The 15,598-nt window shown below is 44.6% G+C and overlaps 1 protein-coding gene across 1 annotated transcript; it reads left to right on the forward strand.

Annotated features, from left to right (window-relative positions):
- Positions 1 to 8,314: 8,314 nt before the first annotated feature.
- Positions 8,315 to 13,526, forward strand: c1galt1c1 (C1GALT1-specific chaperone 1). Its single transcript, XM_038775017.1, has 2 exons — positions 8,315 to 8,504; positions 8,747 to 13,526. The coding sequence occupies exon 2, from the start codon at positions 8,753 to 8,755 to the stop codon at positions 9,707 to 9,709; it is 957 nt and encodes a 318-aa protein (XP_038630945.1). The 5' UTR covers positions 8,315 to 8,504; positions 8,747 to 8,752; the 3' UTR covers positions 9,710 to 13,526.
- The last annotated feature ends 2,072 nt before the right edge of the window (positions 13,527 to 15,598 follow it).

Below are 15,598 nucleotides of genomic sequence, written 5' to 3' on the forward strand. Positions count from 1 at the left end.
AAGCAATGGCCGCTAACTCGGCTGTCTGCGAACCTATGTGTCCAGGCAACTTTAAAGCTATCTCTTCTAAAGCGCGTCCCTGCACGTCCTCTACATAAATACCACAGCCTGTTATCCTTTTTCTCTCGACTGTGGAGCAGCCATCTACGTAAATTCCCAGTGCTTTGTCTGTGGGCTGGGGTCCGATACCGACTTGGGAACAATGGGGCCTGTTCTGTGCTTGGGGCTATGATCTCGCACTCATGTGGGGTTCCTGCATAGTGCAAATTATCGGCCAGAAACATATGCGTTTTTGTCCGTTTTACAGTGATGTCGCGTCCCTGTAGGAGTAGGGTCCATCATGCTGCTTGGATTTGGCCTACTGTGCCGTCTTTTAGTCTGCCGTCCAATAAAAGCTGCGTCGGGGTGTGCTTGGTCAAAATCGTTACTGGGTTGAGTCCGGTTATGTACGAGAAGTACTGTACTGCCCAGAAAACTGCTAATAGGTGCCTCTCGCAGGCTGAAAATCCTTGTTCCACCGGATCTAAGACTTGTGAGGCATAGACTACAGGTCCTAGACGATCGTGCCTTTCCTGCAGGAGTATGGCCATAAGCGTTTGGTCTGTGGTCGCTACCTCTATCGCATATGGGGAGTGTGAATCTGGGGCTTGCAAAGCGGTGGATGTGCTCAGGGCGCATTTCCATGGCATCCGTGTGCTGTGGAAGCCATTTCCATGGGGCCTGCTTCTTTAGGAGCTCAGAAAGTGGGGCTGCTTTTGTGGCTAATCCGTCTATGTGGTTCCTACAATATCCAACCAGTCCTAAAAATGACCGGAGTACTGTAACGTTTTGAGGCAAGGGCAAATTTATGATGGAATCAATGCGTTTGAGTTCTATTTCACGCTTCCCGCTTCATGTGGGATGACCATACCTAAATATGTGAATTTTTCCTGAAGGATTTGCGGCTAATTTTGCATCCAATCGATGTGAGTAATAATTCAGAAAGAAGGGAGATGTGCCCTTCCTTGATGTCTGTCTGTAGGAGCAAGTCGTCCACATACTGAACACAGCATTCAGGGTGGGAAAATTTAGATAATCCATTTGCCAATTGTCTGTGAAAAATGGAGGAGGAGTTGTGGAAGCCTTGGAGAAGGCACGTCCACGTGTACTGCTGTCCCTGGAAAATGAACGCAAATTTATACTGGCATGCTTTGTCCAATGGTACAGACCAAAAGCCATTACTGATATCTAATACCGTAAAATATTTTGATTGGAGTCCCTGTCTCAACATGGCCTCGGGACTCGTGGCAACGGTGAGGGTTGCTAGGGGAGTCACTTTGTTCAATTCTCTGCAGTCGATGGTCAGTCGCCATGATCCATCGGGGTTTTCTTACTGGCCAAATCGGGGCATTATTCATCGATGCGATAGGTCGAATCACACCCTGATTCAATAAACTTTGAATTACCTTGAGTATCTCTCCCTCGGCTTGCTGGGGGAAGCCGTACTGTTTCTGGGACTTGGGATCGGGACCTGTAATGTTTACTATACCTGGGATTTTGCCGCAGTCGTGCTTGTGCTGGGCAAATGCTGCCTTATGTCTTTTCAAGACCTCTCTAACCGCTTTGTCTGTGGTAATGGTTTGTGGATCAAACCAGTACTCTCCTACTGAGCTGATTCTATGGGCATAATCTCCAACTGTGAGCGTGGCAGGGGCTCGTGCTGCTCTAGCCATTTTCCATATACATTTGTTGACTGGGTCGAATGAAAGGCTGTGCGTACTCATGAAATCTATGCCTAGGATGTGTTCCGCTGCCTGGGGTAAATCTACTAAAATGACCGAGTGTTTTGTTTTAATATTACCAAGTTGTACGTCCACAGGGGCTGTGATGTGTCCCTGCTGGAGATGACTGTAAAGCCACTAAGGGTAATGGTGTCCGTAGTGGGCTATATCTCTTTCCGGTACATGATGGAGGAGTTTAACATGGTTCGGGACCCTCCTGTGTCCCAAAGGAACTCAACGGGGTGTCCCCGGACTGTGCTTGCAACTACTGGTCTTCCGGACTTATCCCAAAGGGTATCGCAGACCCAAGTTGGGGAGCCCGAACACAGTGAATCGGTGCCGTTTATGGCCGAATTATCTGGTCGGGCGCTAACACTATGGATGGGTCTGGCATTGTTTCTGGGGGGGGAGGGGGGTTTTCCTTTGCTGCTTCGGGGGGGGGGCATTGCATTCTCGTGCGTAATGTCCCTCGTGTCCACAATTATAACATTCTTGTGTCTTGGGCTGCTGCGCGCTACTTCTGCCTTCATTTACCCATGCAGGGTCTTGGTGTGCCCTTACTGGATTCATTGTGGCATCTACTCTCTCATGCTCTTTGTTTCTCTGTATAGATTGTTCCCAAGCTCTGGACAATCATTTTAGAACCCACACTTATTGTGTGCTGGTCTGAGGGGTCGGCACATGCCTTCTGTCCTGCCTCTGTGGCATGGGATACTAGCGTACAACTCCCTTGGCTGTATTGTCTGCTGATAAATGGGCGTGAGCTAACTCACCAAATACAGCAGTAAAATGGATCCAAAGGCGTCCAGCAAACGCTGTTGGATGCTCTCCCCTTTTCTGCCTGCCCCGGTTGAGCCTTCTACCGGATCTCCTCTATTATATTCTATGGGGTCTAAAATGGTCGTTTTCATTTCTTGGAGGCTACCTCCTCCTACATTTTGAGGGTCGGGAAGGGCTGAACTAACTGAGGGGTCTAAGCACATAACTATGAGCTTTACCTCTTCTGGCTCATCTAAACTGTACATGAGGGTCTGTTGTTTCACTCAAAAAAGTGATGTGGGTCCGATGTGAGGTGGAAAGTCTCTATCTTCTCGTGGGCATCTCGTAACTGGGCGATAATGGGGTGGTGTACACAAAATTGGGTTGACCTTCCGTGGTAATCCTGCGCTGTATGGTAATGGGGTTCATTGGGTTGGGTGCTGCCTGGGCAGTCGGTGATGGTAGTTCTTTTCTTTTCGGGGCCAGGGGGGCTCTATTTTGATTCTCGGTCTCACTTACATACCATTGGGCCGTTTCACTGAGTTCCTGCCAATCGGGGCCATCTTCCTGGTCTAGCTGTGGGCCAAAGGTGTCTCGAAACCTATTTTGAACCGATAGCAGGGATTGCAACTTTGCAATTTGCTGCCTGCATTTGGCATGATCCACCAAACTCTGCCTCTGTTCCGTGGTAGAACAGTGGTGTGCTCGGAGGGCTGCCTTTTGATCATCGCACTGTTTCCTTAACTGTTGTACCTGATTCTCTGTCTCTTCTCTTACCATTACAGCACGTTGTGTGTCCTGGTCGGTCTTATCGTATTGGATTTGGAAGCTGCTAAGGTGGGCGAGACAGGATTGATGTGCCCTCTTGACGTCATCCATTTCCTTGTCCTTCGCCGCTAACTGCTCCCAGAGCTGTACATTTAATCTCTCGCTTTCACTTAAATCTCCCTCTCTATCTCTCTCCTTCTCCTCAAGCTGCTTGTGGAGTGTCCTCACGACCTCCTCTGTGCCTCACAATTGTGCCAGACAGGACACGATTGCCATCGGCTTACGAACCTTACTCAAACTCTTTTTATGGATCTCGGTCAGGCTGTCCCACCAAGTCTGTCCTATGCTGCCAGGACCTGTCTCTTCATTCGTGCAAAATTCAGACCATAGGGGCCATCCTTTCCCCTTTAGGTATCTCCTAATCTCTTCTTCCCATACGGGACACTGTTCTGATCTATTGGTCACTGTGACTGTGACTTCGGGCACTTGTGGATGCATAAGGCGTTCCATTGCCTTCATGGCCATCCCTACAATTACTTCTGTCTCTTACCGGAAATTTGGAACAAGGGGAATAAAATAGTGGTGCAAACCAGTGAATTTGCCCTTTTTTCTGTGTTATCTATGTCCTAATTCTTAGAGTCGCCAGGTATCAAATTATACCACCACAAGTTTAAACAGCTATCAATCAAAGAGCCAAACACCAGTTAGTTAGTTCAAGGTCAAGGGTACTTTATTTACACACAATTAGTCATGCAATATAAACACTACTAGTTAACTACACCTATCGACTAAGACAACCTGTACTTAACTTCGGGCACCCGGCTTAGGTCAGAAAACAGTGGTCGCTGTTCGATTCTGGATCTGTCGGGTTCGAAGGAGTAACTGCTGCTCAGTTGGGCTCATCCGTCTGGTAGCGAGCGTTGAACTTGTACTTGCTTCTGGTGTTGCTGCACTTGGAAATGGCCGTGACCGGGGTACCAGGACCAAGAGAGAGCGAACATATGGTGAACTCTTCTTCTTATACTCAGGAGGTTTTCGCGCTCTTTTGGGCGGTCCTCGATTTGGGCCTTACTAATTGGATGATCCCTGATCACTCTGTTCGATTCCTTAGCCAATAAGTGGGTGGGGATCTGGATGGCTGGGCGTGTCCCAAGCGGTCATTGACCCCGTTGTTTGCGTTTCCCTTGAACAGGGAGTGGCGCCGAAATGTCTGGGACTGTCCCGGTTGCTCGAGTACCAGTCCTTTGTTTTGGTGAAGATGGGCCATCAAATACTAATCGGCCCCATTAAAATGCTAATTGGACGGAGTTTCGATACCGTCTGGACTTCTTGCTTACAAATATGCATTTCAGGCTCTGAGCCTGCCCGGGTCTTGGGGCTTGACCATTTTACCCGCTAGGCTTTGCGGGTTTCTCTGTACCTAGTTGGAAGTGGCCATCCCAGATGGCTACGGTGTAGATATAGTCCGAGCTGCCCCTTTGTAGCCTGAAGCAGCAGATATCCAACTAGTACCGCACCCAAGAAGTGGCGAATCAGGAGAAGAGCTCTGGCATGGTGGTTATGCACTTTGTATGGCAGCATTGTTGAGTTGCCGTACGTGGGCATCCGCGCCCTTTTCTGGTTGTTTCTCTTTTAGCCCCTTCCCCACCCCAAAACAGGTATTTGAGGAGGCTAGTGAATTGTTTCCACGTGTGGTGGAACCCTTCCTCTGATCCTCGGTGCAGAATTTTTTTTTTTTTCTAGTTTTAGAAACTCCAATAGGTCGGATAGCCAGTCTGCGGCCTTGGGTGGCGCTGCCAACATACATCCAAGCAGAAGTCTCTGCCAGGCAATCAAGACGATGAATGCCAGGGCATTGGCCCCCCTCCCCACAAAGAGCTCTGAATGCTCTAATACCCCGAAGACGGCCACTGAAGGCTCCATCTTCACCCCCACTACTCTGGTCATGGCCTCGAGGAAGGCAGTCTGAAAATCGTTGAGTTTGGGGCAGAACCAAAACATGTGGGTGTGGTTGGCCATACCCCCCTGACACCCCTCACACTTATCCTGCACCTCCAGAAAAAAACATACCTGACTTGGTTAGGTGCACCCTGTGTACCATCTTTAGCTGCTTTGAGCTCAACCCTATGCATGAGAAGGTGGAATTTACCCTGTGCAGACTTGTAGAATAGCAGATCATACATATAGAGTGAAAGTTTGTGCTCCCTGCCTCCCCGCTTCATTTACTTTGTCGCCATTTGACACAACGGAGTGGCTTGCTACTAATATTCAACCACATTGCTGTGGATCTGGAGTCACATGTAGGCCGGTAAGGAAGGCAGATTTCCTTCTCTGAAGAATATAAGTGAATCAGATGAGTTTTTACAACAATCAACAATCTGTTGTCTTCACTCAGCTCCCAGCTATTAAACAAATGTAACCATTCCTCCTCTCCCCACAAAAGGATGTAGCTGACATTTTCCTCTTCACGCGTGCTTTTCAGAAAACTATTGAATGTCATCCTGCGCTTCTGTTTCAACTGAAACTCAAATCAGCCTCCCAATTGAGAGGTGGAGCTGTGTTTAATGCTGCAGGAGCCATTTTGTTTTGACACAATTCACTCGGGTTTTCTTTCTGGCTCTGGTGTGGGTTTATTTTTCAATCTAATTCAGCATACAAAAAAGTTTGGGTTTTTTTTTACTCACAAGAACCCTGCTGCCACCATGTTATATCTTCTTGTTCCAATAAGCAGGCTGACAAACTGGAGATAAAAAATCAGGACGCCTTGACAAGGAATATGGGAGTTGGGGGTGGGTGTTTTGCTGGAACCCGGAGGGCGGCGGGAGGGGGGGGGGGGTGTTTTGCTGGATCCCAGGGTGGGGGGGTGGAATTTCAGGCAGAATTCAGTAAATCTGGGAGAGAAGGTGTCCAGAGAAGCCCAGACCTAGGACGCAGGATGGAACACTGAATTCTGGGACAGTCAGTCATCCTGCCCACAATCACACTTTAGACTCAATGCTGAAGCTGCCATAATATACACCAGTATATCATGGAGCAGACATACACACTGATTAACACACAGTATATCATGGTACAGACACACACTGATGGACACACAGCAAGACCAATCAACACACACAACACCTCAGCCAATCACCAGTTAGAGCACACTATAAAGACAGAGGGCATCAGTTTTGCAGCTCATTCGGGATGCAGCCTCTCAGAAGGACAGAGCTTGCAGCACAGATCTACACCATGTGCTGAGTGCATAGACAGGTTAGGATAGGCATAGGTTAAATTTGGGGGCAATGGAGACGGCATAGGGGAGAAGTGGGGGGCTCGATGGAGGCCCCGATATGGGGGAACCATCGGTTTGTCCCAGGGAGCATTGATGGCGGATTTCTGGGCTGGCACAGGGTAGGAGTGAGGAGGTTGAGGGACCTGTTTGTGGAGGGGAGGTTCGCGAGCTTGGGGGAGTTAGAGGGGAAGTTTGGGCTCCCCCCGGGGAACATGTTTAGGTACATGCAGGTTAGGGCGTTTGCCAGGCGGCAGGTGGAGGGGTTCCCCTTGCTGCCCCCATGTTGGGTACGGGGCAGGGTGCTCTCGGGGGTGTGGGTTGGAGGAGAGAGGATTTCGGACACACACCGGGTTATGCGGGAGGTAGACGAGGCCTCGGTGGAGGAACTGAAGGGGAAATGGGAAGAGGAGCTGGGTGAGGAGAGTGAGGAGGGGACGTGGGCGGATGCCCTGGAGAGAGTGAATTCCTCCTCTTCCTGTGCGAGGCTTAGCCTTATACAGTTCAAGGTGCTGCACAGGGCCCACATGACTGGGACGAGGATGAGTAGGTTTTTCGGGGGCGAGGACAGGTGTGCTAGGTGCTCGGGGAGCCCAGCGCATCATCCCCATATGTTTTGGGCGTGCCCAGCGCTGGGGGAGTTTTGGACGCGGGTAGCAAGAACGCTGTCGAGGGTGGTGGGATCCAGGGTCAGGCCAGGCTGGGTACTCGCAATTTTTGGGGTTGCAGTGGAGCCGGGAGTGCAGGAGGCAAAAGAGGCCGATGTTCTGGTTTTGCGTCCCTAGTAGTCCGGCGGAAGATCTTGCTTCAATGGAAGGATTCGAGGCCCCCAAGCGTGGAGGCCTGGATCAACGATATGGTGGGGTTCATTAAATTGGAGACGGTGAAAGTTGCCCTGAGGGGATCAGTACAAGGGTTCTTTAGGCGGCGGCAGCCTTTCGAGGACTTCCTGGCGGAACGGTAGGGAAATAGGCCAGCAGCAGCAGCAACCCCGGGGGGGGGGGGGGGGGGGTGGGTGTTTGGTTCGGTGGGACGGAGAACTGTGTATATGGGTTTGTGGGATGTGGCGGGTGTTATCTCTTTCCCTTTTGGTGTTTGGGTGTTTTTTTCTTTTTTCTTTTGTTTGCAGTTGCTTTTGAAGTTGGGTGGGTGTTGTTCTTGGGTTTTTACCACGGTTGTTTTGTTAATATTGTTTTGTTGTTTATATTTTGCGAAAATCTTAATTAAAAAAAATTTTTTAAAAAAAAGGTTAGGCATAGGTCTTTAGTTTAATCTAACATAGTGTCGACCCACAGTGAAAGTATGTTCAACAGTTTCTAACTTAATAAAATAGTGTTGTACTATTTCAAGTGTTGGTAGCCTGTATGTGTTGCTGCTGAGGTAAACGCAGTCTCCACGGATCCAGAGTACCCAACACATCAGAAGCTTCCTGAGTACATGTGTTTCTTGCTATTTATCCTCCCTGTGGACTGGTAGACATAATACATTGTCACTGACTTCAGTGCAACAGTGAATGTGGCACCCTAAAATATAGTCAATTAAACTAACAAATGCTAAATAAACCAAAGAAAAATGAGGGGTTGACAGCCTCTTGGTGGGGCACTGTATCTAAAACCAAACCTCAAAGGTCGCCTAACCAACCACAGTATCATCCCCCTGGGGGGGGGGGGTGATGATGATGCGCCACGGCGCCCATCGGCCACGACCCCGAGATACGTATTCACATAACACTGAGTTCCCTAACTGGTTATGAATGACATAAACAGTATAACAGTCTGTTCTGTCCTGCGAACTGGCACTTTTGATGACCCAACGTTGCCTCTCCAAGGCTGGGGGCGGCGGCCATCTTTCATTTTGGCGGAAGCAGGAAATCCGGCTGAGCCGGGAAGCAGAGACGGAGAAGGCTGAAGTGTGTTTGCGGCTGTTGGTATCGTGAGGCAGAGGTGAGGTTGTGAGGCGAGGGGCTGGGTTGAGGAGGGGATGTTCCGGCCGCCGGTGGCTGGGCTGGGCTCCCGGAGCGGCTTCACCTTCCCTGGGACTTGTCCGCTCCGGGTGCCTGGAGCAGTTTCCTACTCTCCCACCGCTTAAACCAAAATGCTTTCTTAAAAAAATTAAATTGATGCTAATAAACATTCTGCTTCAAATGACCCTATTTTTCTCCCCCCCCCCCCCCCCCCAATTACAGGCAAAGATGATGACAGAAGGCACTTCTTTCGTGAAGGGTGTGATGTTGGGTGGAATGTGTTGTCTCGTCTTTACCCTCTTGGCTAACATTGAGATAGGCGGGGGATCGGGACTGCGAAGCCACGAACACCACCACCTGAAAGCTCCGAATAAGGAAGAACTATTGAAGCTTCCCGAGGCAAAGCGTATGGAGCTCAGCCTCACGATCCGTGTGCTGTGTTTGATCATGGTTACACCCAAAGAAATTGGTTATTGGGCCTCCGCGGTGGAAACGTGGAGCAAACATTGTGATAAGGCTGTGTTTTACAGCCCGGAAACTATAAAAATCTTCCAATCAGTCAGCCTTGCTACAGCGGATAAATGGATCCAGACTAGAAAAGCCTTCCAGCATGCCTATGAAAACTACAAAGATAATTATAACTGGTTTTTCTTGGTGGAGTCAACTACGTTTGCAATTATTGAAAACCTTAAGTTCTTTTTGCTGAATAAAGACCCAGAACAGCCTTTCTATGTTGGTCATACAGTCAAGTCTGGCGATTTGGAATATGTAGAATCCTCTTCAGGTGTGGTCCTAAGTATAGAAGCATTAGAAAGGCTCTACGGGATTCTTGATGATTCTGCGAAGTGTCCAGAGAAGGGGAGTTTGCTATGGAAGATGTCTCAAGACAAGGAACTTGCAGTATGTCTGAAGTACACGGGAGTTTTTGCTGATAATGCAGAAGATGATGAAGGAAAAGAACTGTTCAACTCAAAAAATATAAATACCCTTGTCGTGGAGGCAATGTCTAAGAATCCAAATGAAGTTGTGGAAGGATGTTGCTCTGATGTGGCCATTACTTTTGATGGGAATTCACCTAATCATATGCATGTCCTGATGTATGGCGTTTACAGGCTTCGGCCTTATGGGCATATGTTTAATGATGCATTGCTTTTCATGCCACCTGTAGGTTCAGACAATGATTAAATATTTCTTGCTTCCACGCTAGAATCACGCTAGAGACATGAAATATGAAAACTATAAAGGAAATGCTTCTGTTGTTGTTTAATATGTTCAAGTTTTGTAAAATCTCAAAGATTGTTTCTAACTGAATATGTGCCTTCAATGTTAATAAGCATAAACAAAATAACTAAAAACTTGTCTGAAAAAATATGATTACACTCAAGTTAAGGTTTGCCTGCAGGGTTAACAAGAACAGATTTTCGTTACTGAATGGCAGAGTAGATGTTGCTAGGGGTCAGTAAAATATTTTGGCAAGCATTGGAAATATTTGACACCTGTTCATGTGAACTTGAAAAAACACCAATGATTGTGCAATCATTTATCATTTCAGACTTAAGTTTGAGCTGTATAAGGATGATCATAGGCATGTCACTGGTGGTAGAAATGATGAATGCTGAGTATCATACAAGTATATGACCCAACATTAAACTGTATTAGTTTGAGTAGACATTTCAGTCATGCATATACGATCTCTCATTGTATTGTTTATGTTCATTTGGATATTGTACTATATTATTAAGACTGGGTGTTGTATAATGTAACTTAATGTTTTATTTTTCTGTTAAGGTGAATCTGTTCTGTGCCTTGAAATCACAATCTTATACTTCTTTAAAAATGCAATGCTGAGGACAAATAGTTTAATCACTAGTGTTGGGTGGTGCTTGTATATTGGTACATATGAACATAACAAACATATCAGCCCCTTGAGGCCTGCTCCACCATTCAATAACATCATGGTAGGCATAATTTCAAGCTAGAGCCTGAAAACGTGCTTCAGTTACCTCCACCTGCAATTTATCCCTGCGTAAACGTACTGTCATTTTCAAAAGTGTGACATCTACAATTTAATTACTTTACAATTGAAGTACTGCTCAGGAGTTGGATTATGTAAAGGTTTTGCAGCTAATGTGATTCTGTGACACCTGAGTCAAACCTTCATTATTACACACTGCACACTATACATCCCACTTGGACCTAATTATGTGAAATAGCCATGATTAATCAGAACACTGCTACATATAAAAGAGAAAAAAAGTAATTTTCTGCAGGTTTTTTTCTGAACTTGAAATTGTCATTACTTAAGAGAAATAATTGGAGCTTTACAAACATATGCCAAACCTCACATTTATATAGCATATTTAATATAGTAAAACATCCCAAAAACTTCAGCAGTATAGTGTAGAAAATTTCCTCAGCAACAGTAATTTACCTCTTTGACCTCAGGAAATGCCTATTTGGACCAATTCGCTACAGGGAACAGCTGAGCAGTATCTTCAAAAGGATGTTTTGATGTAAAGTGGTAATCCCAGTGAGTTGGTAGTAATCACCTTTGCAGGAGGTAAAACATTTGCACACCGTAAGAGGCACTTTTCTGAGTGGGAAATTGTTTGACCAAAGAAGGAACTTCACTGCAACTGCTTTTAAATTAGTGGGTATAAAACTGGAATTTCCCAACTTCATTGCCCACAACGAACACAGAAATTTGCTGAAAAATAAAAGTGTTAGCAGCAAAGAGTTATATTGACAGGAATATATTATGATGTTTTTCTGGAATAGATTTATTTCACAACTTACCTAGCTTGTACATTTTAATTTTCCTTTAATCTGCTTGACCTCCAAATCGAGTAAATGAAAGATGCTAACAAGTCGTGCCTCCTATAATTTTCAGGGCTACACCTTTTGTTGGGACGTCAGCTATTAAGATGTGCCATGCAGGTTTACTGACAATGTCATAGAGGTCTGTAATTCCAGATATGATTATCTAGCTCCTGTTGAGATACCAGAGATGTCCAAGCTTTTTGAGCTGAGGACTTGGTGCACATGTCATATGTGAGCTGCATAAGACCACATAGAAATGCATTCTCCCATTCACTATACACTAAAATATTGGAGTCCTAAAAACAAACATTGTACACTAAAAACAGTCCCAAAGCACAATCACATACAAACAATTAAAAGCATTTCTGCCTCCTCCTACTGCCCTTTCCATTTTGTCCATATCACATTTTGTCCTCTTGCTCCTCGTTACTTCCTTGCCTCTCCCCAAACTCTGTATCTGCTTTTCCTTCTCTTAACAGTAGTGGTGTCTAATGCAATGGTGATGGGGGTTAGTCTAGAGGGAACTTAGTGGAGTCAAGTAGGCATCCAGCTTGGGGCACAGCACCAACGATCTTGGAGATGGAAGGCCTCAATCCAAAACCATCATGGATATGGAAGGCCTCAATTCAAGATAACTCCTAAATATATATGTATAGTTTAGGTAATCTAGCAAGGTTTTGAAAGAAGCCGTGTGAGACTGTAACTGTGTACTTGCAAAATACTCTTGTGGTGCTGCACATAGTCTTCACTAGAGGGTTAGAGAATGGAATATATCTAATCAAGCTATTAATACGTAATTCAATCCTCATTTTAAAGTCGTCCATTATGTTCTTTCTTGGTGTTTGATTTGGTTTATCGTTAAATAGCAAAACTGATGGCAATTTGGGAACAGAAGTATAGTTGATTGGCGCATAGCAATTTATCAGCATTGCAAATAAAGCACCTGGGAACACTTCACCTCCACTATTGTTAGAAGGAAGAGTGCAATTGCAGCATGACCAGTTTATATTGGCAGTTTTCGTTATAAATGTGGACATGGGAATTTATAATGGAAAAGCTTTGCACAGAGTTGCCCAGTAGGGTTTGTAGATTGGAAATGCATACAGATTTTTAATGTAATTATCAATATAAAGAAGTACTATTAAATGGGATATAATCTTGTCCGAGATTGTCAGCACTTTAGCTTATAATTTTCTTAGATTTTTGTGAATGTCAATTTAATGTTGAATATTTCCTAATCTACATAATTTATGGATTGAGATTCAAACATAAATTCTGATGTGTTTTTCAAAATTTCAGAGTACCCAATTCTTTTTTTCCAATTAAGGGGCAATTTAGTGTGGCCATTCCACCTGCCCTGCATATCTTTTTGGGTTGTGGGGGTGAGACCCACACAAACACTGGGAGAATGCAAGTGCCACATGGACAGTGACCTGGGGCCAGGATCCAACCCAAGTCCTTGGCACCATGAGAAATTCTAATGCGCTGAGCAACAATTTTCTTTACATGACTTGAGGTACACTTTGTCAAAAGTAGATTTTCTCCAAGGATGATTTGAAGGTAGTTGCATCTAATCTACATTTTGAATTTGCAAAATAATTGCTGAATGCAGAGTGTAATCAAGTTCATGAATGTTGGACGTGGACCATGAAACACATCATTATACCTTTATGCATTAATAGGTGTCAAATTTTCATCTCCGCATTGTGACTCTGATTTCAACAAAGTATAACAACATACATGTGGAATTTTCAAACTGTTTATATAGAACCAGTAGTTTAAAAAATGTATTTGTCTGTACGAATTTAAGATACATTGAGTGAGTATTTTGAGCTGTACAAGAGAAAAATCCTATGACTGCAGCTTTATCACTGGTGGTGGTACTTCTGGTGATGACCTTGATATCTCGTGATGTGTTTTCTTGTAGATTATTGGTATTAACATGGTGCGTTAGCCTTGTGGGGAGGCTAATGCTCCCTTCTTGCCCTGAGTCTTACGTATTTGTATTGGGAAAACTTTGTTTCATGTTTTCTATTTAAAATAAAATTATTGGTATTAACAGGGTACGTTAGCCTTGTGGGGAGGCTAATGGTCCTTTCTTGCCCTGATTCTTATGTTATGTATTTGTATTGGGAAAACTTGTTTCATGTTTTCTATTTAAAATAAAATTTAACTGGAAAAATGAGTCAGTGGGAAACATCTAACAACGTTGATCGTCACCTTCATGTCTGAACACGACCACACAATCTTCAAAATTGGATATTTAGAAACAGAGAAAGCAGAAACAGGAGGAGGCCATTCAGCCCTTCGAGCCTACTTCACTGCACTGATATCATGGTTTTGTTGTAATTCACTGACCGCTAGGAGTCTCATTAGTATATCAGTGAATAGGTGACCTCAGATTGACAAGGGAGCTGGGAGAGAGGTTGCTTGTGTGTAGTCATGATATTATTCATCTGTTTTGTATATATTTGACCCTTAGTTAATGTTAATAAATAGATTATAGCTTTAGCTATAAGTGTTCTTGTAATATAAATCAGGCCATCCGACAGGAACATTACATGCTACCAGGGCTGGATGGTATTAAACACGGAGGGAAAAAAACAATCCTGTCACGGGGTCCACAGAGATTTGAAGATTTTGCAGACTGCACGAATGAACTACATGGAGTTGTTGAAGACACCAATGAGTCTCAGATTTCATGGTAATATGGATAGCAACTGGCGTGTGTTTGAACAACAATTTAATCTTTCTTACTGCACTAAATTTAGGAGGTCAATCAGATTCGGGTACAGTAGCAATGCTCCGACCAGCAGCAGGGCCCAATTTAATTGCTTTTTCTCGAAATGTTTAATTGAGGCATTTATATATTTAAACACAAAACAAAAGAAGCCACAGGGCAGCAAATAACCAAATCAACTAAATGCCTAACATCCCACTCCCAAGCTCCCCTACCTCCCTAGTCAAGTTATAAAGTTCCCTGATGCCTTGCAAATATCTCATAGTTAGTTGTGACTGTATATATTTACAAAGATATATTTAGATAAAAGTGCATCTGGATTACATATTTATTGCAGATGCCTTTGCCTCAGGAAACTCACTGCAACACAAACCTACACATTAGCAGCAGGTTACTCCACCCCTGAGCCTGCTGCACCATTTAATGATCATGGCTGCTCTGATTATAACGGCAACCCATATTCCCAGCTACCCCCCCCCCCCCCCCCCCGGCCTCCATTAACCTTTCACCCATAAGACATAGGAGCAGAATTCGGCCACTTGGCCCATCAAGTCTGCTCTGCCATTGAATCATAGCTAAATGAATCCGCAACTAATATATTTGTCATCAAATTAAGCTTCTTGCAACAATTACAATTCCTTCAGACTAATTACTATCACCTCAAGAACCCTAATGTTCAGTTTTGGGCAGTTCATCGCATACTGATATTTTGAATCATACCTAAGGCTGTTAACTGTTCCCCAAACATTCCTGGGGTTCATTCATTTATTACTGCTCCAATCCGGTCATCTTCTGCATTATCCAGGTCCGCTAAAAATACTTTCATCCTCATTACTTCTGTCTGTAACTCTTCATTTGTACTGGCACCTGCATCTGGATGATCTCAAAGTGCCTCAATCATTGAGTTCTGCATCCTTTGTGACACCACGCAATGTCCCATTTGTGCAATCAAGGCTGCTGAAAATGGTTGCTTCCACAGGAATATTTTTAAAGAAGCAAACATCTGCTCCAAAAGTCTCCGAGAACCGAACTCCAGTTAAGACCAGGAGCCTCTCAATATGCGATATCTTACGACACTCCAGTAATTTAAATGTGAGCACAGAACAAGGAATTCAACTTGAATTTCTCAAAACTTTGCTGCAGCCCATTAAAGCAGATGATATATTCTTCCATGGAATATCTGCCCAACTTTCACAATCTATCAACGTCTGACCATAACTTGTCAGCATCCAATAGTTCATCATAACCTGGCAATTTACACTTGCTTTCAGCCATTCTTCACAAAACCTACTCAGATTGTAATCCTCAGTCTTAAAAAATACTTTGTTTCTAACCTTTACCTTCAGGCAATCGTTCTCTGTTACCATGTTAAACTTCTTATAGTCAGTAGTGAAGACCAGAAGTCAATCTTTATGCAGTTCTAGCTTTAGTCACAAAGTGAAATATTACAACTGTATTGCGTCTTATTCTACAACCCACCAAGTGTCTCTCTGTGCACAGGTATTTATCGAAGG

Source organism: Scyliorhinus canicula, chromosome 17, assembly GCF_902713615.1.
Source record: "Scyliorhinus canicula chromosome 17, sScyCan1.1, whole genome shotgun sequence".
NCBI classification, from domain to species: Eukaryota; Metazoa; Chordata; class Chondrichthyes; order Carcharhiniformes; family Scyliorhinidae; genus Scyliorhinus; species Scyliorhinus canicula.

Coding starts and splice junctions, on each gene's coding strand:
- c1galt1c1 (XM_038775017.1), top strand. CDS start 8,753: ATGATGACAGAAGGCACTTCTTTCGTGAAGGGTGTGATGTTGGGTGGA.